The sequence below is a fragment of the Muscardinus avellanarius genome (genome assembly GCF_963383645.1).
Source record: "Muscardinus avellanarius genome assembly, chromosome: 3".
NCBI classification, from domain to species: domain Eukaryota; kingdom Metazoa; phylum Chordata; class Mammalia; order Rodentia; family Gliridae; genus Muscardinus; species Muscardinus avellanarius.
Window position 1 is genome coordinate 40418783 of NC_137788.1, and position 24561 is coordinate 40443343.

The 24561-nt window shown below is 52.9% G+C and overlaps 2 protein-coding genes across 2 annotated transcripts; both read left to right on the plus strand.

Moving 5' to 3' along the window:
- Positions 1-931: 931 nt before the first annotated feature.
- Positions 932-1723, plus strand: FOXE3 (forkhead box E3; the record flags this gene model as incomplete). The annotated part of the gene is made up of 1 exon (XM_080692998.1): positions 932-1723. One exon carries the CDS (start codon positions 932-934, stop codon positions 1721-1723), a length of 792 nt encoding a protein of 263 aa, XP_080549124.1.
- A 17891-nt stretch (positions 1724-19614) lies between these two features.
- Positions 19615-21099, plus strand: FOXD2 (forkhead box D2; the record flags this gene model as incomplete). The annotated part of the gene is made up of 1 exon (XM_080691173.1): positions 19615-21099. The coding sequence occupies one exon, from the start codon at positions 19615-19617 to the stop codon at positions 21097-21099; it is 1485 nt and encodes a 494-aa protein (XP_080547299.1).
- Positions 21100-24561: the final 3462 nt, after the last annotated feature.

Below are 24561 nucleotides of genomic sequence, written 5' to 3' on the forward strand. Positions count from 1 at the left end.
AGACCAGGCAGCCAGAAGGGCAAGTGCAAGTTGTGGATTTTGGAGGGCTCTTCATTTAAAATAGTTGGACTACAGCCGGGCGTGGTGGCGCACGCTTGTAATCCGGGAGGCTGAGACCTGGAGGATCGCGGTTCGGTTCGTGGATAGCCTCAGCTACTTAGTGAGGCCCTCTGCAACTCAGTGAGACCTGGTTTCAAAATAAAGAATCAAAAAAAATAGGGCAGGGGGTGTAGCTCGGAGGTCAAATGCCCCTGGGTTCCATCCCCAGACCCGCAATAAAATAAAATAGTTGGACTATTTTACACTCCCTTCCAAGAAGGCTCACAGGCTTGCAGTGAGAGCAAGGCAGGGATGTGGGATGTAGAGGAAGGAAGCACGGAGAGTAAACGGTGACCCTGATCTGGGGTCTCCAAATGACCTCTGCCCTGATTCCCTACTGTCCAGCTGTGGCCCGAGGCCTCACTGACCCGCCACATAGGGCACTGAGGGCAGCAAGACTTCTCTCACCCCAGTTCCAGATGGGAGGATGGGAGGATGGAGGGGACTAGGCTCCAGGGAGGGAGGAGCAAAATGGGGAGAAGGCTAGGAGAGTGCGCTGAACGAGTGGATTTGCGATTGGGATGGACTCAAAGGGGAGGAGGAGGGAGGTGCAGCCAGGGAAGGGGCTGATCAAAGACCATCCTGGGCTGGGGCCAGGGCAGGGACAGACCCAATAGAGACAGAGAAGGGGTGAGGCAGGGTCTGGGGAAAAGGGACTCAAAGGGATGACCGAGGGAGGGGCCAAAGAGAAGGGGCTGTGAGCCGAGGGACGGGGCTGGGGAAGCTAATTACAGGGGAGGTGCTGGCCAGCGGGAAGGTCGAGCCCTGCGCCCTGGCGGGGAGGGGGCTCTGTCCACCCATATAAGGCGGGCCGGCGGGCCTTGCTCTCCCGATGCGCGGGCGCAGCGACATGGACCCGCCCGCCGCGTTCTCCGGCTTCCCCGCGCCGCCCTCGGTCGCGCCGTCGGGGCCGCCGCCCTCGCCGCGGGCGGGCGCGGAGCCGGGGCGGGAGCCCGAGGCGGCGGCGGAGCCCGCGCCCGCGCCGGGCCCGGGGCGGCGGCGGCGGCGGCCCCTGCAGCGCGGGAAGCCGCCCTACTCTTACATCGCGCTCATCGCCATGGCGCTGGCGCACGCCCCGGGCCGCCGCCTCACGCTGGCCGCCATCTACCGCTTCATCACCGAGCGCTTCGCCTTCTACCGCGACAGCCCGCGCAAGTGGCAGAACAGCATCCGCCACAACCTCACGCTCAACGACTGCTTCGTCAAGGTGCCCCGCGAGCCGGGCAACCCGGGCAAGGGCAACTACTGGACGCTCGACCCCGCGGCCGCCGACATGTTCGACAACGGCAGCTTCCTGCGGCGCCGCAAGCGCTTCAAGCGCGCCGAGCCGCCGCCGCCGCCGCCGCCGCCGCCGCCCTTCCCCTACGCGCCCTACGCGCCCGCCGCGCGCCTCTTCGGCGTCGACGGCCTCGCGAGCCTGCCGCCCGCGCCGCCCGCGCTCGAGCCCGCCTGCTGCGCCGCGCCCGACGCCGCCGCCTTCGCGCCCTGCGCCGCGCCGCCGCTCTACGCGCCCGCCGAGCGCCCGCCGCCGCCGCCCGCCGAGCCGCTGCTCGCGCTGGCCGGGCCCGGGGACGCCTACCTGCGGCCGCCCGCCTTCGCGCCCGGGCTAGAGCGCTACCTGTGAGCGCCGCCCGCCGCGCGCCGCCCGGCCCCTCCCCCGGGGCGCCCCGCGTGCTCCCGCCCCGCGCTGCCCGGGGGTCGGACTTTGGGTTCCGCCCCAGGGAGCTGGGCCGCCCGGCCGCGAGTCTGCTCACCGCCGCCCGCAGGTGTCCAGGGAGACTTTGGATCCAGCAGCTCCTGGACAGGCTCTACTTGGTCAACTGCTGGGGTTAAAACTTCCTCACCATCTTCCTTCGTTTCCCAGCAACTTTAACCCCTCTCCCCCACCCGTCTGCCTAGATGTCCTCAGGTTCTCAGCTCCCCTCCCACATGGAGACATTTGGCTGCCCAAATATGGGGGCCCTCAAGACAGTTTTTGGAGATGTCAGAGACAAGCAGCGCCAGGGAGCCCTGCCTGAAAGGGGAGTTGGTGAACCTGTCTGCCTACCCCTCCCTCCCATCCCCCCTGGAAAGCAAAGGACTTAGCGGTTCATTATTATTATTTTTAATTAAAGTGATTTAATTAAAGAAAGAAACCTTTTGCTGGGCTTGACTGTTCTGGCTGGTGACTTGGGGAGTGTCTGGGGAGGACAGTGGGTGAGATTTGCATGAGGGGTGAAGCCCTTGTGAGGTTCAGAAAGGGGCACGAGGAGGTGATTCAGCCATAGCTGTGCTGAGTAGCCCTAGTCTGATGCCATTGTCTGTGTCTCAGAGCCTGGTAGAGATAAGGTGGATGTCATGGGTGTGCACACCTGTTCATGTGTGTGTATTTGGGTAATGGGATTGCTTGCTATTTGGGATCATACCTAGCTCTTACAGATAAGGGAGCATTGGCCTTAATTCACTCCTCCAAGCACTTGTTTAACGTGCCAAGCACTGTGCTAGGCACTGGGGAGACATCGCTGAATGAAGGGGCAAATTCCTTGCATCACTAAATGTATAGACCAGGAAGAGATAATTCAATCAACACTGCTCAGAGAAATGAGGTGAGCACCTGAGGTACTAAAGGTGTGGTCTGTTGACCTACAACATCACCTGGAAGGTTGTCAGAAGTTCAGAATCTTGGACCCTTTTCAGAAGACACATTGAATCATCAGATTCTGCATTTTAACAAAATTCTCAAATGTTCAGTATGAACCCTATGCTGGAGGAAAGGCACTGGACGCTGGCTGGAGGCTCAAGTCTAAAAGATATAGTTCCTTCTCTTAGGAAGTGAGACCAAGTCAAAAACTATGCCTCTGAGCTTCTGGATCTGGATACCGCATGTAGGTTAGGCCTCTATTTAACTTCCCTTCCCCTGTGGGATCCTGAGGTGGGGCAGCATAGACCTGAGCTGATTCACTGTCCCCAGCACCAAGGACAGGGCAGCACTGAGCAGTGGCTCAGGTTAAGTGATTTGGGGGAGCTGGCCTTTGACCCTGTTCTGCTCTCTGGTGCTGACCCAAACACTCAGTATCAGGCTTTTCCAGGCTTCCTACCCCAGTCTAGTTAGGGGTGGGGATGGGCAGAGGAGGGGATCAGGGTGAATATGATTTTCTTATTGAATGTGCCTGGATGCACCCCTCCTAGGTACCAGGGTTTGAAGTTGGGGATGGGGATGGCGAGTGAGAGTGGACAGTGAGCAGCTCATAAAGGAGAAGGGTTCTGGGAATCTGGGAAAGTGGGAGGTGCTTCGGAGATAGGGCAGTAGGTGTTACTGTTTGGCAGAAAGTGACCTGGATAGACCTTTCCCCCAGCTATTAACTGCTGAGAACAAGGTCAGATCCAATTTGCCTGATGCATAGCAGCCCTTCATGTAGTGTTTGCTGACTTAACAAATGAATCCCTGGTGTTTAATACTGTAACCTGACTTACTGAATAGTGACTAAGGGGACATTCTTATCCATTCCTGTTTGTAATCCTTACCATGACTTGTGGAAAAGACATAATGAGAAGAATGAGGTGGACGCATAGAGGCAATTTACCATTGTTGGCGGAGGAAACTGCCTCCCTGGGCCCAGCAAGTAGCAGAAAATTCACAGAGATCAAAATGCAGACTTTTGCCGAGTGTGGTGGTACACACCTGTCATCCCATACTTGGGAGGCTGAGACAGGAGGATTAGAGATTCTAGGCCAGCCTTAGAAACTGAGACCCTCAGCAACTTAGTGAGACCCTGCTTCAAAATTTTAAAAAAGAGAAAAAGAAAAAGACCGGGGGTGTAGCTTGGAGGTAGAGCACCCATGGGTTCAATCCCCAGTACCAAGTAACAATAATAATATTTTAAAATGCAAACTTTCTTCTGCTCCAAATGGTGTTATAGCTCCTCTTCTTGCCCCAGAACACCAGCTGATACATTCTTCCCTAATTCAAGGGATTTTCACAGAAGGGAAGGTTGTTCCCACTGCCTGGAAGCCAGAAAGCGCGTCCTGAGCTCTGAATTCCATCACTGTTGCTGCCATGCAGGTCTTAGTCCCCAGGATCTTTGACACTCAGAGGATGAGGTAGGAAGCACCTAGGGGAATTCTAGGAAGGTCATGGCCAAACTGGAAAATAAGAAAGATTTTTATCTTTAAAATGTCTTACATTTTCTTTATTCAACAGCATCAAAGATTCATTGTGTGCTAGGCTCTGAGGCCAATGGAGACACAAATAAGAGACTGTTTATGTCTTCAGAGTCTGGAAAGCTGTATGCCATACAGGGCCCTAAGAATTGTGACACATTGGCAGATGTTGAAAAAATAAATAAAAACTCTGTCCTTAAAATGTATAATTTTTAAATCTAGAAGTGAGATGTCAGTAGTCCTTCTCCTTTTGGGGGAGAAAATAGTCTGAATGGAAACTTTAGAAATGTTCAAATCAGGAGGCTGAGACCAGAGGATCGCAGTTCATAGCTGGCCTCAGCTACTTAGTGAGGTCCTTTGCAACTTAGTGAGACCCTGTTTCAAAATAAAGAATAATAAACATGGCTGGGGGTGTAGCTGGGAGGCAGAAAGCCCCTGGGTTCCATCCCCAGTACCACAAATCTTTGACTCTCTATTCTTTTTTTTTTTTTCAGTACTGGGGTAGAACAGGGGGCATTCTATCTTCAATCTACTCCCAGCCTTAATTTTTATTCTTTATTTTGAAACAGGGTCTCCACTGAGTTCCAAAGTGCCTAAGTAGCTGAGCCTGTCCACCAACTGTGATCCTCCTGTCTCAGGCTCCCAAATTCCTGGGATTACAAGTGTGCACCACCACACCCAGCTTTGACTCTTCAATTTTATAGAAACCTAGAAGTCTTACTGATCTGAAGACACATTTTCAGTGTTTAATTTTAATTTTTATTAAATTGAAACAAGTACATAATCTAACAAGTCAAACAGCAACCAAGAACTTAGAGTGGTATCCTGCCCCATTCTTAGGAAACCAGCATTTTTCCCTACAAGCATCTACTTTCAATTCATACTTGTTTCTTTTGGAATATATGTCTACATCTCTATGATTATACCTCTCTCTGTAATGATTAGCATTCTATTATGATAGATGCTCATTTACCTCTAAAATCTTTCTCTCTTCCCATTCTTACTCAGATGACTAACTTTTAGTTAAACCAACTTTTAACATTTCCATTAATATACACATGTTCTTTGATAAGCTACTAATGTATGATGATTGCAACTCCTTTTTTGTGTGTATAGCCTTTAATTTTTTCTGAAGTTAATAATGACTTTTTTTCTGGTACTAGGGATTGAACCCAGAGGCATTCTACTTCCGAGCTACACCCCAACCCTATTTTATTTTTATTTTGAAACAGGGTCTTGCTAGGTTGAGGAGAGCCACTACTTGCTGAGGCTGTTCTCAAATCTGTGATCTTCCTGTTTCAGCTTTCCAAGTACTGGGATTACAGGTGTACATCGTTACGCCTGGATTTTTAAAAAATTTGTTTACTTTCCCTTGTACCTACTGTACAATCTTCCCAGATCTTTTAATACCATTGTGATATGATTTTTTTGTGAGGTCAAACATCTCAGGAAATCCATCTTTCTTTTTGGTTGTGTATGTGTTATTTCCTTCCTGAAGTCATCTCTTCCAGATCCCTCCATCTTCCAGCTCCTGTCTGGATTGATAGCCTTCTATGTCTGCTGCACAGATGTGGACCTGGAATTTCCCTTCACTCTCATCCTGGGAATTCCTTCCATCACTGCTCTGTGTTGAATCTTCTGCTTCCTGAATTCCACATCTTCCTTTTTCTTGCTTTATTCTCTTGTTCCAATAGAGGCAAATTGTTTGGAAACTTTGCACATCTTAAGATGATTGTTTTGGCACGAGAAGCTAGGCGCACACTTTGACAATGAAATAGTTGAGTCAAAGCTGTGTTTCTGTAGCCATTTAAAGGGCAGAGTGGGTGGGGTTGGGGAGCAGGGGAATGAGGGAGTCATGTTTTCTCAGCTTTTTTTTTTTTTCTCCAGGGAAGATGGGGAGATGGCTCAGTGTTACAGTGAGTGTTTGGGCAGGAGGATGAAGGCAGGGATGACTGCTGAGAATTCTTTATAAAAAGAGAGCTAAGACAAGTCCTGGGGCTACTTCTGGACTTTGGGGGTGTGTCTCAGTTAGCATCCTCACTACTATGATCCAAAAAACCTGACCATACAACTTTGAGGAATGAAGATTCATTTGCTCACAGTTTTTGGAGATTTCACAGTTTCAGTTCAAATCAGGCCAGGTCTGCAGAGCTCAGGGTGGGAGAGTGCAAGGCTCTGCTCTCACATATTGGAGGCCAGAAGGGGGGGGGGATCTTATAAGATCCCCAAGGCCACACGTCTAGGGACTCTTCCTTAGCAATCAAGTCCTGCTTCCAATATTACAGCATTTTTTTTGTGTGTGTGGTACTGGGGGTGGAACCCAGGGGCTATTTACCTCCAGGCTATACTCCCAGACCTATTTTATATTTTATTTGGAAACAGATCTCACTAAGTTGCTGAAAGCCTCACTCACTAAGTAGCTAAGGCTGGCTTTGAACCTGTGCAATCCTCCTGTCTCAGCCTCCAAAGCGCTGGGATTACAAGTGTGCACCAACATGCCCGGCCTATAGCATTGTTTTGTAAGGGATAGGGGACATTCTAAATACAAACAATTAGAGGAGACTTTGGGCATAGACTGAATGGTAGCCTTAGGCCCAGGATGTTGCTGAGTTGGTTTGAGGGCCTTCTTCTGCATCCAGTTCATGAAAGAAGCCCAAATTACCCTGACACATGGAAAACTGAATACATAAAAAAGTGATACCCTAGCCAGGCGTGGTGGCGCACGCTTGTAATCCCTGCGCTTGGGAGGCTGAGACAGGAGGATCACACAGGTTCGAAGCCAGCCTCAGCTACTTAGTGAGGCTCTCGGCAACTTAGTGAGATCCTATTTCTAATAAAATATAAACTAGGTCTGGGAGTATAGCCCGGAGGTAGAAAGCCTCTGGGTTCCACCCCCTGTGCCACCAAAAACAAAAACAAAAGTGATACCCTAGGCACTGATAATCATGCCACAGAAAGGCTTGTCCATAGCTCTGGGTACCTAGGAAGGCAGGCAAAAATGAGAGAGAAAAATGAGCAAGGCAGAGGGCCCTTCACTGTAGCAACTGGGCTTAAATTATTAGGACTACTACTGAGCCAGATGTGGTGGCATATGATTGTGTTCCTAGTATTCGGGAGACTGAGACAGGAGGATGGCAGATTCGTGGCCAGGCTCAGCAACTTAGACTTTGTTTCAATATAAAAGAATAAACAGGCTTGGGGTGTAGCTTAGCGGTAAATGCCCCTTAGTTCAATCCCCAGTACCATAAAAGAAAAATCCATGGTATGGGACTGAGGATGTAGCTTAATGCTAGAGTACCTAGCATTTGTCAGGCCTTGGGCTGGATCTCCAGAACTGCAACAAAAATAATAAAATTCCTTTAGGATTTATCCAAACTTGTGTTCAGAGGACATTTCATAGTCCTCAAGTATGCTGTGGAGATAGTGTTAGGGAGACCTGTGGTAGGATAGGGAGACCAGTTAAAAGGCTACTGCAGGATCAAGGTAGAAGTGGATGGTGGCTTCATGGAAAGGGAGAAAATAGATATAGAAAAAAATTAACCATTGACAAAAATCCTCTGAAATTGCCAAGGCCTCATGCTGACCCAGAAAGCTTACGGGTAGTTAGCTGGCAGACACCCCTGGTCTGGCTTGACTGATTTAAGAATAACTAATTTTAATAGACTTGTGGGCACAGAAGAAACAGAAAATGTCAGAGGCAGCTAGCTCCTCTACAGCTCCCACCAGAGGCCATTGAGGTTAGCTCATTTTATCTGTGAGTTCTATCATACCATCAAGGAACTTGCTCAAGCTACACTCCCACACTCCCTCCTTTTTATTTTTTATTTTTTAATTTTTGTTTTTGAAACGGTCTCACTAAGTTGCTGAGAGTCTCTCTACTTGCTGAGGCTGTCCTTAAACCTTTGATCCTCCTGCCTCAGCCTCCAAAGTACTGGAATTACAGGCATGGGTCACCATGCCTGGCTAAAGAACCTATTTTTCTAGTTATATAATTTGTTTCAGAACACAGAAAAAAAAATCATCCCAATTCAATCTACTTACTTATGTTGCTAAGACCTGATAAAGAAGGGGTGATCCTACAGAATATAGTCTAATCTCACATATAGGAGTGCAATGTGTGTGTACGTATGTGTATTCCTAGGTTATATATACATATACACTCCTAGATTATACCATCAAGTGTATATATATTGCACTCCTAGTTTATATATATGTATATATACAAATATACCACCAAATGCAATTTACTACTGAAATGCAAAAGTGACATTTATCTATTGTGGTACATGAGGATTGAACCCAGGGGCATTCTACCTCTGAGCTATACCCCCAGCCCTATTTTTTTATTCTTTATTTTGAAACAGGCTGTCACTAATTTACCAAGGTTGGCCGCAAACCTGTGATCCTCCTGTCTCAGCCTTCCAAGTACTGGGATTACAAGCATGTGTCACCACGCCTGGCTAGTTTATCACCTTTATAAATGATAAATTGGATCTCACAAACTCAAGTGACTTATCTAGGTCAAGCTGCCAAGTGACATTCAGGACTTGACTCCAGGTCTGCCTGGCTCCAAAACCATTCTTTCCTCTTCAGAAGAAGAGAGTGGAGATGTAAGCTGCACAGAAAGCCTCAGGTACCAATAACTTCCCTGAGTTCACCCTAATATCTCCCTCTCCCACACCCACAGTCCTGATCTTGAAAGGTGTCTTTTCAAGCGACACAGCAAGCCTTTTTCCTCCTTTTTTTGACTTGGTTGTCAATTTTCCACCTCCATGCTGCCTCTATCCTTTTCCCTGTACTCCCTCCTTTCTCTCACCCATCAATTTTTATGGGGACAAAAGCGCCATCTATTGGTCACCTTGTATACACCTGCTTTGAGTAGTGAATCATTGGAATGAAGCCAGAATCCATTTGGATGCTCTTTGGGGTTGGTGGGGAGGCCCCAGCTCCAGTGAGGATCCTAGTTGTCTGGTGTAGGAGAGGAAAACTGGCTGAATTTCCCACTTCCTCTGGAAATCTCCCCCAGAGCTCCTATTTTCCTACCCCCTTCCTCTTGGCAACCCTTGGTAGTTGACCATGGGGCTTGGAATGGTGGTGGGATGGGATGACTTAGGAAGCAGAATCTATCTATTCTGTGAGTATAAAACTGAAGAAAGGATGCTCTGCTAAAGGCAGAAAACCTAATGTCTAGTTCCAGCTCCAAAATTTAGGCAAATCCTTTCCTTTCTCTGACCATCATAGCAATTCCTAACTCCAAAGGCCCTTGTGATAGACCCTGTTCTCTTCTCTGGCTGGGGATTCACAGATAAAGCAGATGCCATCCCAGCTCAGAGAAGTCAAATATCAGCAGATGAAAATAACGTAGAGTGCTTTATAAGGGGAGGGAGCTATTGGGTCACCTGGTTACTCAACAATACCAGCCTCTGTCCTGATGTCAGCCTCAGTCTCCTCTGAAAACAGAATGCGTCCAGTTCCCATTGTCTGGTGGAGACGATCTCTAACTGGCAAGTGAAGACTTTCTACCCCGCCTGACTGGGGGCCTCCGATAGCAGCTGTCTACTCTGCTTCACTGTTTCCCTCCCTGGGCAGCCTGCTCAGAACTGGGCACACCAGGGCTTTGGCCCAGGTTTTGCATTGTCTGGAGGGTATAGGGAGTTTAGGATGAGAAGTAGTGACACAAGGTCTGGACCCTGTCTGGGGATCCATCCTGGGCATCGCTCTATCTGCCAGACTTGGGAGGGACTAGGGCCTTGTGGGCTCACAAAAGCAGGGTTCCTGGAGCAGTCTGGATTTAAAAATATAAGAAGGATCTGATACAAAGTCTCTCTCCCATTCTTATCCCCCATTTGCCCTAACAGATAATCAGTTACTTATTTTTATTCACCCTTCTAGATATTTTTGTTGCATATGTAAACCAATACAACTGTACATTATTTTCTTCTCAGAAAATCTGAATTGGAAGCATAAATGTTTACATTGTTCCATATCTTGATTTTTATCACTCAACAACATATCTTGGAGCTCTTTCCAGACCTAAACATAAAGAACTTCTTTATTTTACATAGCACACTATTCTGTTCTATGGATGTACTATCTTGGCTTAATCACCCCCTTATTGAGAGGCATTTGCATTGTTTCCAACCTTTTAGCATTCCAAGAAGTGCTGCAAGGAGCCTTGTACATATTTTACACCATGCAGCCCTTGTCAGGGCACCAAGTTTCCCTATGTACTGGCTCTTTTGGTAGCTGTCCCCTTTTATTTCTCAAAGGAACCCTTGGTGAACAAGACCTAAATTTCACCTTTGCAAACCCCACTTCCTCCTGCCCAGAGCCTTCCTACCAAGGTGTGTCACCTCGGCCCCTTACCAGGTATTTTGGTTCCTGGACCTGGACCCGGGAAGCTTAGGTACTTGCCTAGCCCCCTCCCCTCTCTGCCTGTCAAGCTGTCCATGGTGACAGTGATTGCTCCTTCTATGTTCTAGCCCTTATTCCCTGGGCATCAGTGGCAGATAGATATTTGACCTCTGCCTCCTGGCTCCCTGACACATATGGCTTTCTTGTTGTCTGGATCCCCAGTTGTGACTTCTTTCTTCTGACCATAGGATCATGTTCTAAGATTTGCTACAGATTTCCCCTTTCATTGCCACTAATCTCCCAAATTTGGATGGCCCCAGCTTTGAGGGAAGAAGTGGATGAGGGAAGATCAGAGTCCCCTGTGAAGGTGTGCATGTGATAAATGGGAGCCAAACTCCATGGCTGGGACCAAGGCTGTTGGCAGCCTGGGAGCCTCTGGGTTGGCCCAGACCTGTGATGTCAGCTCATATAACATTTGGTGCCATTTGAGGCTGACCTATGCAGGGCACATGGAGGAGCCTGTGCCTGCCCCTCCGAGGAGGCTGGGTAGGGTGAGACCAAGTAGTACGTGATTGTTATTGTGGTGAATGGTGACTGCTCACGTTTAGAACTGCAGATGAGGCGCAGCAGTTAAGAGCTCTAGGTCTACAGCCAGATTGTCCTGGATATTTACTTATCCAATGAGGCACTGGGAGAGGTAGGGGCATGCTTGAAACCCCACAGGAGACAGAAGCAGGGCTGGGAGTGGAGCCCAGGCCTTTTGACTCAGGCTCCACTGCTCCCCTCCACCTGCAGCACAAACCAGGGGGAGGTGCTTCTCCCAGCAGGGTGGAGCAGGCATCCCCTAACATGCCAAAGTTGGAGAGGAGGGCGAGGAACCTCACTGAGACACCCTGACTCATGGTTGACTTTAACTAGAGCCCTAGTTCTTGGGAGTCCTTGAGGTAGCAAGCTGAGAAATTTCCTTAATCCTAGTCTCCAACCCACCTATCAAAAGAACTTACAAATGAGGCTGAGAGGTTATTGTCTGAGACTTGTAAGTGATTGGAGCATAGCTGGAATCCAGCTCTAAGACTGGACATCTTTCTGCTGTACCTGGATGTCTCTAAGATCCCTCCTCAGTGACTACCCAGCCTCTACTCAGATACCCCTGGGTTGGGGAGAGCTCCCTGCCACCAAGGAAACCTATTGCATCTCAGGCACAGCCTTGGCAGGATGCTTTTCTTGTTTGGAGTCACAGTAAGTCTCATCATAGCTTTCTGCCTCCCCTTTCCTTTGCTCTCTCTGCCCCAGGTCAGCCCTGTAGGGATCTAGAGATGGTAGCTGTGCCCACCTTTATTTTCCAGACTAATAACCCCAGGCCTTTCCTTTGTGTCTATAGGACATTTTGCTAGCTTTTCCTGTAGTAACTAAGCTTCATTTACAAGCTGCTCCCCCATCCCACAATGGTGGCTTAAACAAGATTGACATTTATGTCATTTTCACATAAAGTCTGTGCAGAATAGCTTGGCACACGCTCAGGGCATAGAGCACTCCTGTGTTTGATTCTGGTATCATAAAAGAAAAGGCTCTTCTTTCTCTAGACTGTTTCCTCTGTTGCATTTCTGCTAGTAGAGCTGAATTTCACAAAGAGAAGAGTCACAAGCAAGGAGGACCCTGGGTTCCTGAGACCACTGGAGTGCCGTACCACCTGAACTGCCTATACAGACTTTAAGTAAAACGGTAAATCCTGTTTAAGCCACAGATGTGGGATTAGGGGGTTCTACTTTTGAAATGAGAGGCAATTTCTCTTCCCTTTAGGAACTGATGTGGGGGGAGAAACTACCTACCTCTCTTCTCAGAGAAAATATACCTCTACTGATGTGTCTAAGCTTGTTCTGGGGAGGCGCAGTCAGAGGGAGAGGTATGTCATGCTATCACTCATTCTTTCTCTCATTCATGTGCCTACATACCTAACACCAAGTAAGCCCTTCCTAAATGCCAGGCTTTGTGCCTGGCAGGAGGCAGGGCAATTAATAATGATGATGCAAAACATTTATTGAGCTCTTTCAAAGTTTGCTAAGTGGTTTATCTGCATTATCTCACTTAATCTGTATAACAACCTAACAAGGTAGGCACAATTATTACCCTCATTTTGGAGAGGAGGAAAGATAAGAATGAACACAATATAATCCATAGGGTGTGATGGACTGGAGGACCCTTGCCCACAGCAGGGAGAGGTAAGTGCTTGGGAGCACAAGGCAGGAGCCCATCAGTCTGGCAAGTGCAGGGTGTTCCTAGGGGGAAAATGGTTCATAAAACTTGACACTTGAAATGGACCAAGAAGGATCAAGAGGAATGAGTCAGGCAGGAAGTGAACAGGTAAGAGCAAATCAGGTGTGAGTGGAGTGCAGGGGTTGGGAGTGAGGCTGGATGAGTAGGCAGGACCAGGCTGCCAGTACTCTGTGCAGACAAGCACTCTGTACCAGTAAGTGAAACGGTCCGCAAATTCTTCAGCATGCGGGACAGGCATACCTGGGGCTTCATGCAAATTACCTGTAAACCACCTACCCATTTCTGTACCAGAAGGCCTCCTCCCATGGAAGAGTAGTGCTCTCTCAGTGTGTATTGGCAGGAGAAATCTCAGCCCTTCCCCCCTTTGGCCAAGTAAGGGTGGTGGAGGGAAGGGTGGTATTTGCTTGAGTTTTGGCTCCTTCCAGCCTCCTACCCCACAACCTACTTACATAAGACATCAACCAACCCCTGCAAGTTGGAGCCCCTCCAAGTAGCTTAATCTGGGTTGGGGTCGGGGAAGGAAGGACTTCCCAGCACAGCTTTGCGGGTCCTGCCTTCCTTACTGCCCCATCTGGAGCAGTGATCCTCCCTTCCCCCAGCTCCCTTACATTTTCCCTCTCTTGCCCAGACTTCCCCAGCTAGGGCTCCCACACCAGAACCAGCCATGAGCCATGTTATTTGCTTTCCATCTAAGTGAGATGGAGAGAGCCCCAGATGGGAGTTGGGATAGTAGTGTTGGTTCCAGTTCCACCTCTGTTACCATAAGTGGTGGAACTGCGGCACGACTCAGACAAGTCAGCCCTCTCTCTGGGTCTCAATTTCCCTGTTAGAGAAATGAACTCTGAAAAAAAGCTACAGTCAAAATTTCAAATCAATGGCTACATTCTTTATTAGGGGTGGGGAAGACAGGGAAAACAACACACCCAGACTGCCACCAAAGAGTGGGTGGAGTGGATTAACGGTCTCTTTGGGTACCGGCGAGGCAGAAAGCAGGTGGGCTGTGCAGTGGTGAGTGAGCTGCAGGCCAGGGTCCCTGCACCGGGGTCTGAGGAGTTCAGAGCAGGAAGAGGGGAGGGCTGGGCTCTGGAGAAGGCTTCTTTTGGGAGGAAGCAGTACTTGAGTAGGGATTTGAAGCATTTGTACAGGTTGGAAAAGGAAGCAAAAGTGGGCAAAAAGTGGAGTTGGGGGCTATGAGTCTCTAGATGACTTTGCCAACGGGGTGGAATGGGGGTGGTCTGGGAACTTGGTGCTTTGGTCTCAGACCTTGTTGCAAAGTTCCTCACTTGGTGTGGTTTCGGACCTCCTCCAGAGGTCGCTATTCCCCAGGAATCCAGCACTAGATTCCCGGCAGCTCCGCCCTGGCTCCAGCTGCTCCCCTCGCTCAGCTTTCCCTGAGGTTTACGCGGCTCCTCAACCAACCCACAAGGCACAGAAACTCCGCTGTATTTCCTCGCCCACGCATGGGGGGGGGGGGGAACCTCCGGCCTTAACAGTTGCACTCGGACTCCCAAAGGTTGAACGTGATGGCCTGCACGCAGGAGCTGCATTGGGAGACCAAGTTTCTACAGCTAGGCGCCCTCTCTTCCTCTCTGTCCCAACTCAGGGCCTGAGAAGAGCATCCTGTTTTGAAGTGACACCGAGGTAGCAGGCAACATGTAATTGGCAGGAAGAAGCCGCAGTTCCAGCCTTCCAGGCTCTCCTACAATCGCTTTACACGCTCTCTTCTCGAAGCAGTCGGTAGTTATGAACCTCCACCGCAAACCCGCATCCTTGCGCGCGCGCTCCTTCCACGCAGGATCTCGCTGCTGGCTGCTGGGTTTGCAGTCCGGTACTAGATCTTACCGCCTCAGGCTCCGGAGCAAAAATAATGTAGGCTTGGATGGACAGCCTTGCCAGGAGGTCCTGGGCCACACTGGCCCTGCAGGCACAGAACTCGAGGTCAGTAGGGGAGGACTCCAGACAGGTCACTCGGGGTCATGCTGGGCCAAAGAGCCACCAAAGGAAAATGCACACACCCAGACAGGCCCCCAAAACCAGGGCCCCAGGAACCTACCAGAATGTACTTGGACCTAGAGTCCCCGCTCCAGGAAACCTGGAAGCGTCCATCACTTTCTTCTGCTGTGCAGAGCCCAGAAACCACTCTACCGCAGTAGAGAACTCAGAGGACCTGCCGCCCTGGCGCCTATCACCCGCCAGCCGGCCGGATGGATTGGGAGCAGCGCTGCGGCTGTTTTCCTTCTCTCTAGAGCCCGCTACCCTCATCCCACAAACCGGAAGTGCCAGGCTCCACACTCAGCCACAGGGGGCATGGTTGGATGGTGCTGGAGCCGGCAGATCGGTGGGCAGGGGATGCCCCGGGCCAGGTGTAATGGAAGAAGACATAAATGAGTGTTCTCATACTTTGCTATGCCGGGGTGGGGTGGGGGGGCTAAAGCAGGGGTGCCTGGGGTGGTCAGGAGGCTGGAGATCACCACACACACACACACACACACACACACACACACACACAAGTAGTCTTGTCGTCTCTGTGCCTGGCTCCCCTGCCACCTTAGGTCCACCCTTGCAGATCACACTATCTGGGATCTACTGCCTTTAATCTGTGCCAAAGGAGACAAACACTCCACAGCAGGTTTAGATACACGTGGAGAAAAGCGTTGGGAGATGCAAAGGCTGTGTCTAAACCAGCCCCTGGTTCCAGAGCTGCTGCCTGGTAGGGAGGGGCCCAGGGCAGCCAGTTTGGTGGGTGAAATTCAGGTGTTCTGCTCTGGGTCCAGCTGGGGCTTCCTGCGGCAGCCAGAGGAGCAGGCCACACATGCACGCTGCGAGGTCGAAACCCAAAGGCTGCCTGAGATTGTTCAGCTGCGATGCCTCAGGCACTCCCTTCAGCAGCGCAGCAGTGTTAGTTCCACAACTGACAGTTCTGTGTAATAGCAGGAGGACTCTCCTTTCTTCTGGGGAGGAGAATGGCGATTCACAGGGACTATAAGAAGGAGCAGAGAAATGTCCACGATGCTACAGAGAACAACATATATTTCCACAGTAAACATTACAACTTCTCCCCGGCAAACTGAACATTTGAAATGGAAAACTCTGAAGAGCTTCCCCTCTCCCCAGGTCCTCCTAATAGTTCCAGGCTGCTTGAGGGAGATGGCCTGGCAGGGAGGCAGATGAAGGAAGGGGCTGGGGAAGACCAGAGAGACATTGTCACCAATAGCCACTGGTCCTCCCAGTTTGATTTTGCTGTAGGTACTGGTGAGGGAGCCCAGGCTTTGAGGAAGGTGTTCAGGTTTGTGCCAAGGCAATAATTCCCCTGGTTGTTGGTTGATAGAGCCAGAAGACAAAGAGGCTGAGCCCAAAGGTGAGAAAGACCAAGACCACAAGAAAATGTAGAAAAGGAAATGAATCCTTAATCCGGGTCACCTTCTCTTGGCACTCTGTAAAACAAACTGGCCCAGACTGGGAGGGAAAGGAGACTGCCAGAAACCCCCTTCCCAGGCAAGAGGGGGGGCTATGCCCGGGAAACAAAGTTCCTTGGATAAATAAATGAGTTCTGGACACCTGGGTCCCACCCACCTTAGGACCCCTCAGAAACCTGACAAGTAACATGCTCTCCTGGGCCTCAGTTTCCATTCCCATCCCACGTTAAAGTGCACAGGATGATTCCTTAAGGCCACTCCACATCCCCACCCAGAAGAACAAAGGCTGGGGGTTCTATGTATATTCTTCTTCCCCAGGTGGCTCTTAGTAGCAGCAAAGGGCCATGGGGAGGAATGGAGGGGGCTGGCAGTTGCAGCTGCATGGCAGTCTTTTGCTTAGAGTCTCAGAACCAGGGGATTTGGGCAGCAAACGCTTCAGCCAGTCTTACCCTGAAGCTGGAGCCTGGGAAGCCAGGAGAGGGCTGGCGAGGTAGGAAGGTAGTCGGTTTCATTTGCCCTGTGTGTGTGTGTGTGTGTGTGTGTGTGTGTGTGTGTGTGTGTGTGTTTACTGGGGATGGAACCCAGGGGCATTCTACCTCTGAGCTACACGGTCAGCCCTATTTTTTTAATCCTTTATTTTGAAATGAGGTCTCACTGAGTTGCAAAGGGCCTCACTTAGTAGCTGAGGCTGTCAGAGAACCATGATCCTCCTGTCTCAGTCTCCTGAATGCTGGGATTACAAGCATGCATCACCACGCCCAGTTCATTTGTTGTTTTAAAATGCATATTCCAAAAGTTGAAATGAAGTAGGATCAGATGAAGTGCTGGTTTTGTGCCCATTTACTTAGACACTAGCAGAGTTGAGCCTTTTTGGAGTTAGTGAGGAGCCCATGGAGCAGGTCTGGGTGAGTGTGGTACTTGGAGTGTGAGAAATCTCCCAGCAGTAAAAAGCAAGCTCGAGGTATGTGTAGGGTTGCCAGATAAAATAAATCTAACAAACCTAGGTATGTGAGTTTATCTGGACTCACATCAGAAACATCTCTCCAAGACTTCTTTTGTTTTGTTTTTGGAGGGCCCTGTCATCCACGAAATTCCAATTAAAAAAAAAAACAAAACAGGGACACAATTTGCTGTCCCTGATTTGAGAACTAGACCTCATCTCTTTTTCTCAAGGATGGTCTGTTTATGCAGACCCAGTACATCAAGTGGATCCAGATGACTTGTTCTCACTGGCTCTGAGCAGCCAGACCTCCCTTCCACTCTCTTCTAAGTTTGGGAGGATAAAAACCTCCACTGTGAGGATTCTGTGACAAGGGCTGCATTGGGGTGAGCCCTTCCCCCCTTCTCTGGGTCTCTGCAGCCCATCTGTGGAGTGGGAGAGTAGAATTTACAGTAGACTTTTCCATTGATTGGAGGCTGCTGTTAGGAGAGGATAGGAGAGAGAACTCATCCACCCTCACATCCGCCCTGCTGAGATCCAGCCCACTGGGCTGCATATCCCCTCCCACCCTGCTCCCAGCTCAGCTACAGAACTCAGCAAGGTGACCAGAGGTGGCACCAGTAAAGCCGTCTGGGGTTGGATCCCAGCTTGAGATCATCCCCATCCCTTTCTCTCCCGGGGAACAAGGTCCCAAAAATCTGCAAAGTGCTCTCAATACCCTCTTTATAAACAGTCTAATTTTTACACACCAAGTCATAAAGTATTTTAATTTTTTTTTAACAGAGGAGACATAGTTAAAGAAAGATACAGAAGGGACAGCTGCTCAGTGCCGCAGCCAGGACTGGAGCTTCCTCTTGATACTGAAGTTCCCGAAGGGGAAGTTACCTAATACTGAGGGTCACACAGTCATTTGACAGCCGTGCACAGATGAGACCCAAGCCACCAATAATGCCCAAGCTTTGGCCACTGCGCGGCGCTGTGGGGGCAGCGTCCCGGCGGGCGGCCAGCTCGCTGCTTGCCCACGCCCAGCGCCCCTTCCCCTTCGATGTCCCAGAGCTTGAAACGGGCCCTGTCTGAGCTGGAGCCGCTAGTGTCTGGGTCCTGGAAGGAGGCTAGGAGAGTCAGGCCTAATGGGATGACCAGGAAACCGCCGGCAAAAAGCGTGCTAGACCAAACGAAAGTGTGCCAGATCCCGAGAAAGGCAATACTGGCCTGGGCTGGGGTCACAGTCCTTTGAGGGACGTCTCCACGGGAGTCCTGCTGCTCGTCCGTAAAGTTTTTAAGTCCGGCGGCCACAAGGGCGATGAGGAGGCAGCTCTGAGGGCGACTGGGGGTAGCAGAGAGGGAAACTGAGAGAAGTCCCAGACTCACGGACAGACAGCCAAATACAGAGTTTCCACAGGAAACGGAGGCCGATTCACGGAGGGCGAGAGAGCCAGAGACAGACAAACGGATGCTGAGCCAGAAAACGCGATACGCACAACTCTGAGCCATGTCGGGTCCGCGTCCCGAGAACGCGGCCACGGCCGAGACTCCTCGGGAAGGGGCCGCGAACAGGCGGGCCCCCCCCGGGTGTCCCCGCGAGGCGACGGAGGCAGCGTCCCGGGCCTGGAGGGACGGGGAGCGCGCGGACCGGACTTCTCACCTTCCTGCGGGAGGAGGCTGCGATCCTCGGGTGCTCGCCGGGGCCGCTCCCGGGCTCGGGCGGCGCCGCCCCGGCGCCTCGGGCTCCGGCTCGCGCTCCGGCCGCTCCTCGGCCCGGTGGCCCGGACGCCGCCCCGGGAGATGATGGGTGGGGGCTGTCGCCATGCTACGGGCTCGGGCTGGCGCCCCGACCTCCAGGGGCCGGGCGCACTGAAGGCGTCGGCTCCCGGACCGAGCGTTTGCGGGAGCCTCGGGCAAGAGGCGGACCCGCCTCCAGCCTCCAGCCTCCAGCCGCGCTCCCGCCGCGGCCGCAGTGCGTTCCCGCCGGGCCCGGGCGCCGGGCTCTCCGTCCGCCCCTCCCGCCCCGCCCCGCCCCGCCCCGCCCCGCCCGGGAGCTCCGCCCCGAGCCCCGGCTCTTCCGCTTTAGGGAGCAGCTCGGCGGACCCCCACTCCCACGCCGGGGGCGTGGGGCCGAGACCTGACCTGGGGAGGGGTGGCCCCCGCTTCCTCGCCCGCGCGGTGGGCGCGGGTCCCCGCCCGGGCTCCGGGGGCGGCGGGCCGGGTGGCTCCGCGGGACGCCAGCGGCGGCGCGGCCCGCCAGGGGGCGCTGCGGAGCCCGGGGACCCCTCCCCGCCCGCCCCGTCCCCCGCCCCCTCCCCGCCCGCGCGCAAAACACAGTCGCCCCAGAGGCAGCGCGGCCGAGCCGGAGCCGCGGCCGGAGCGGAGCCGGAGAGCGGCGGCGGCACCATGACCCTGGGCAGCTGCTGCTGCGAGATCATGTCCTCCGAGAGCTCCCCGGCCGCGCTGTCCGAGGCCGACGCAGACATCGACGTGGTGGGCGGCGGCGGCGGCGGCGGCGGCGGCGGCGGGGGGGAGCCCCCAGCCCGCTCCGGGCCCCGCGCCCCCCGGGACGTGCTCCCCCACGGCCGGGAGCCTCCTCCCGAGGAAGCCGAGGCCGACGTCGCCGAGGACGAGGAGGAGTCGGGCGGCTGCTCGGACGGCGAGCCCCGCGCCCTGGCGCCCCGGGGGGCGGCGGCCGCGGCGGGCAGCCCGGGGCCGGGCGCGGCGGGGCCGGGGCCGGGGCCTCCGTCGGGGAGCGCGGCGGCGCGCAGCCCGCTGGTGAAGCCGCCCTACTCCTACATCGCGCTCATCACCATGGCCATCCTGCAGAGCCCCAAGAAGCGCCTGACGCTGAGCGAGATCTGCGAGTTCATCAGCGGCCGCTTCCCCTACTACCGGGAGAAGTTCCCCGCCTGGCAGAACAGCATCCGCCACAACCTCTCGCTCAACGACTGCTTCGTCAAGATCCCCCGCGAGCCGGGCAACCCGGGCAAGGGCAACTACTGGACGCTCGACCCCGAGTCGGCCGACATGTTCGACAACGGCAGCTTCCTGCGGCGCCGCAAGCGCTTCAAGCGGCAGCCGCTGCCGCCGCCGCACCCGCACCCGCACCCGCACCCGGAGCTGCTGCTGCGCGGCGGGGCGGCGGCGGCCGGAGACCCCGGCGCCTTCCTGCCCGGCTTCGCCGCCTACGGCGCCTACGGCTACGGCTACGGGCTGGCCCTGCCGGCCTACGGCGCACCCCCGCCCGGGCCGGCGCCGCACCCGCACCCGCACCCGCACCCGCACGCCTTCGCCTTCGCCGCCGCGGCCGCCGCCGCGCCCTGCCAGCTGTCGGTGCCCCCCGGCCGCGCCGCCGCGCCGCCTCCCGGACCTCCGACGGCCTCGGTGTTCGCGGGAGCCGCCTCGGCCCCGGCCCCTGCGCCGGCCCCGGGGTCCGGCCCGGGCCCCGCCGGCCTGCCCGCCTTCCTGGGCGCGGAGCTGGGCTGCGCCAAAGCTTTCTACCCCGCGTCCCTGAGCCCTCCCGCAGCTGGCACCGCGGCCGGCCTGTCCACCGCACTCCTGCGCCAGGGCCTCAAGACGGACGCGGGAGGGGGCGCGGGCGGCGGGGGCGCGGGGGCGGCGCAGAGGCCTTCCTTCTCCATAGACCACATCATGGGCCACGGCGGTGGCGGGGCGGCACCTCCGGGCGGCGGCGAGGGCTCCCCGGGATCGCCGTTCGCGGCAGCCGCGGGTCCTGGGGGTCAAGCCCAGGTCTTGGCCATGCTGACTGCGCCGGCCCTGGCCCCGGTGGCCGGCCACATCCGCCTCTCGCACCCTGGGGACGCGCTTCTGTCCTCGGGGCCGCCCTTCGCCGGCAAAGTCGCCGGCCTCAGTGGCTGCCACTTCTGACCGCTGCGGGCTCGGGGCCAGTGAGGCCCGCACTCCTCAGCCTCTCCCCCGAGCTCCTGCGGTTCCAGCGGAACTCAGGGAGTCTATTTATGAAGTCTCCAGACCTGGGCCGGCGCGGGACTCGGCGTTTCAGGCCCCACGCTCAGAATCTCGCCGAGAGTTGGGACGAAGCGGGCTTCCTCGTTCAAGGCGAGGCCCAAGCCAAGGTCCCATTCCAGATTGAGCAGCAGAAGAGGGAGGGGAGAGCCTTCGATTTTCCCTGCCTCTGTGCCCGTTCCTTCGGCAGTCCCGGAAAAAATGCCTTCCCGGAGATATGCCTGCCCAGGCCTTGCGGATCCCGCCAGAAACACCGAGGGCTCTGAGACGTCTCTCTTTCTTCTTTGCTCCCTCATTCTTTCCTCGACTTTGAGACCCTGTTTTTTCAATATTATAATTTAAAGACATCTATTATCTGCTTAAAAGAAAATTTCAAGTCCTCCCCCCCCCACGCCCCTTCTAAAAGGAAGTTCGTTCCTTCTAAAGTGGTGTCTACACGTGAAGGAAGAGGTGGAGGAGGGGACCACCACAATCCTTGCAGAAACCCCAGATCTCACTCCAGGAGGAAAACCCTTTATTGTGTTTGGGCGCTTTAAAAGGAACTTTCCCCCTTTCCCCTGGCTGGCTGGGGTCGGCTGTCCAGGGCCAGCGGCCCTCCAACCTTCGGCTCTGTCCCAGGCCCTGCAATATTTATTGTAGTTAAAGGCAATGAGGTCGGGTGGGAGAGAAGGGTCTGGGTCAGGGCCTGGAGAGGTGGGGGTGGGGTGGGCAAGGACACAGAGCCTGTCAGGGGGTCCTGTAATTATGTGTAAATATCTGTACAGTGGACTGCTCTCTGCATTCTCTGTCCACTGGTGTGCATTGACTTAGACTTCTCCCCTTAGGGAAGACTCTGTGAAATCGTCTGATGGTTTGTGTGGAAGAAAAGAAAAATCTGTCTCTCCCTCCCTCCCTCCCTCCCTCCCCATCAGTGTCAATTGAATAAATGTATGTGAATTTCAGCAGTCCTCAGCTCAGCCTGCTTGCATGCCCTTGTCCAGATCTGGCTCTTCCAAAAGACCCCAAACTGCCCAGCAGAGGGGAGTGAGGAAGGGTCAGCAGGAGGGTTTAGGTTCATCAGATTCTGGGATGGCTTTGGCCTTCAGCTGCTCATGGGGCCAGGGTTTAGGAAGCCATTGACCCCCTCCAGCACTTTCATTTTCCCTCTGGTACTAGGATGGTTGGTGCCTGGGTTTGGGCAGGGGGATTACATTTTAAATGCACTGGTGTCTCACTTCCTGGTTTAGATTTTAGCATGACCCAGACAGTTCTGGCTGCTAAATGCTCTTGAACACCATCTTTTCTGAGTACAAAGTGAATATATCTCTTGATACATATTCTCTTTGCCTCTGTGCTCTGTGCTCAGGGGCTTTTTATGGAAGTTGTGGTTTGTTTTTGTGTTTGTCTGGGTTGCCTTGCTTTTTTTTTTCCTTTTTATGTGTGTGGATTGCATTTCAGGTTATCTGTGTTTTTATGTGTGTCTAGAACATTTGTGGGTGAGTAGTTATGATTCTCCATCACTGTCTCTCTGTCTCTAAGAAGAGAGAAGTTTCTCTTTGGCTACCATAGGGCCTTCAGATGCCACCTCTCTGCACCAGAGATGAAAATCTTGAATTGGGGACTGTAAAACCTGGGTAAGAGGTGCTATGTGAACTAAAAGAGTTCGTGGGGGTCTCCCTCTATTAGGGCAAAGCTCCTGGTCCCCTGAGCCATGCTTATAGTTAGAAGGTACGGCCAGAGTGCACATCCATTGGTCTGCTTGGAACCTTCCATGGTCCATTGAATCCTCAGCTCTCTGCCTGTACCCGGAACTCCTTGTAGCCAAATTTGCAAACATGTTGGGTGAGTGATGCTTTGGGTGGTGCAGAGAGAGAATTGCTCAGGTCTTTTCTCTCTGCTCTGAGATCATAGGAAAGGAGAAATATGAAAGTGTAGGAAGAGCATTTAGCCTTCTTAGGAAACAGACACATGTTGAGGGCAAGGATTGGGGAGCAAATGACAGAGAAGAAGACAGGATCAGACTCCGAAGTGAGAACTAGAGCGTGTGGGCAGAGCTTCTTAAGCTAGGACCCCAGCAGCTGGCAAGAGTAGGAAGGAAGGAGATTGCAGAGGCCAGAGTCCTCCAGAAAATCCAGATAAGGTCCCAATCAGGATTAGGGTGGAGCCTGGGAAGGGTCGCCCGGACTCTCAAGCCATCCTTTTCACCAAGGGAGGGGAGACAAGGCTCTAGGTATATATGATAGATGCAGTCCCTCTGCCAAGGGAGGGCAAGCAAGGTGCCTCTCCATCTTGCGGAGAGTCTAAGGGAGTGGCTACCTTTCCACCATTTTACCAAATGTTCCAGGAGAAATAAGCTTAGGTTCAATGGTAAAATTGGGAAATGTCTGCAGATACTGAGATAATGGTGTCTGGCTGCTTTGTTGACTTCCCTTGCTCTGAGTTTGTTTTCTTTTCACTAGAGGAAGGATAAATGTGACTGTGTGTTGTGCATGCACACCCTTGAGTGTGTTTGCTCTCAGTGAAATCTTTTGTAGCTATGGGATCTCGTTTTTTTATGATTAGGTCACTCCCGGGTGTAGTTTGGAGCTTTAAGTAAAAGACTTATTAGTTGGTTTCACTCTCTAGGAAAGAGAAAATTAAATAAGGCAGAATTCATATCTGATGGTAGATAGATGAGATACTTCCATAATTGATATTTATAGGAGAAGCGGCAAATTCTTCTGGATTCCGTGATATGTCTTTGGAGGGAGGGAAGGAGGGTACGAAAGGAAGAGATAGAGAAGAGAAGAACAGAGGAATAGAGGAGAGGAGATATTACATGTGGTGGTGGTAGTATTGGTGGTGGTGTGTTGGGTCCATATCAGGAAAAGCTAGAAACACCAGGATTGGGGAAGAAGAGTAAGGTGTATAAGGAATTTCTGGGGATCTTGGGACCCACACCCTTGTTTCTCCAGAGGTCAACACAGCCAGACCTGGACTGGATACAATTATGGCCAAGGACTGGGGGAGGGGGCAGAGAAAAACCGTTAATGCCCAACTGGTCTTGAAAATGGGAATTACTGAGGGAGCCCTAGCGGCTCCAGAAGCTGAAGGTAGGGGAGAAGGGAAGTTATATGGAATTTTGGACTACTTTAGGTTGTCTTTGTGAACAACCTGGGAGCTATGATCTGGGAGAGGCCGGCTTGGAGCTGGACTGCAGGAAGGGCGAGGGAGCTGCAGGAATTTATGGTAGAATCCTGGCTTTCCCTTCCTTTTCAGACTGATGGGGCTCAGTCAGAGACTTTCTCCCAACCTGGGGGTGCACAGGGTGGGTGTTGGCCCACTAGGAGCCCAGCCTCCTGGGAGGAGAAACAGGCCAAGCCCAGCCGCAGCTGCGGAGGGTTCCCT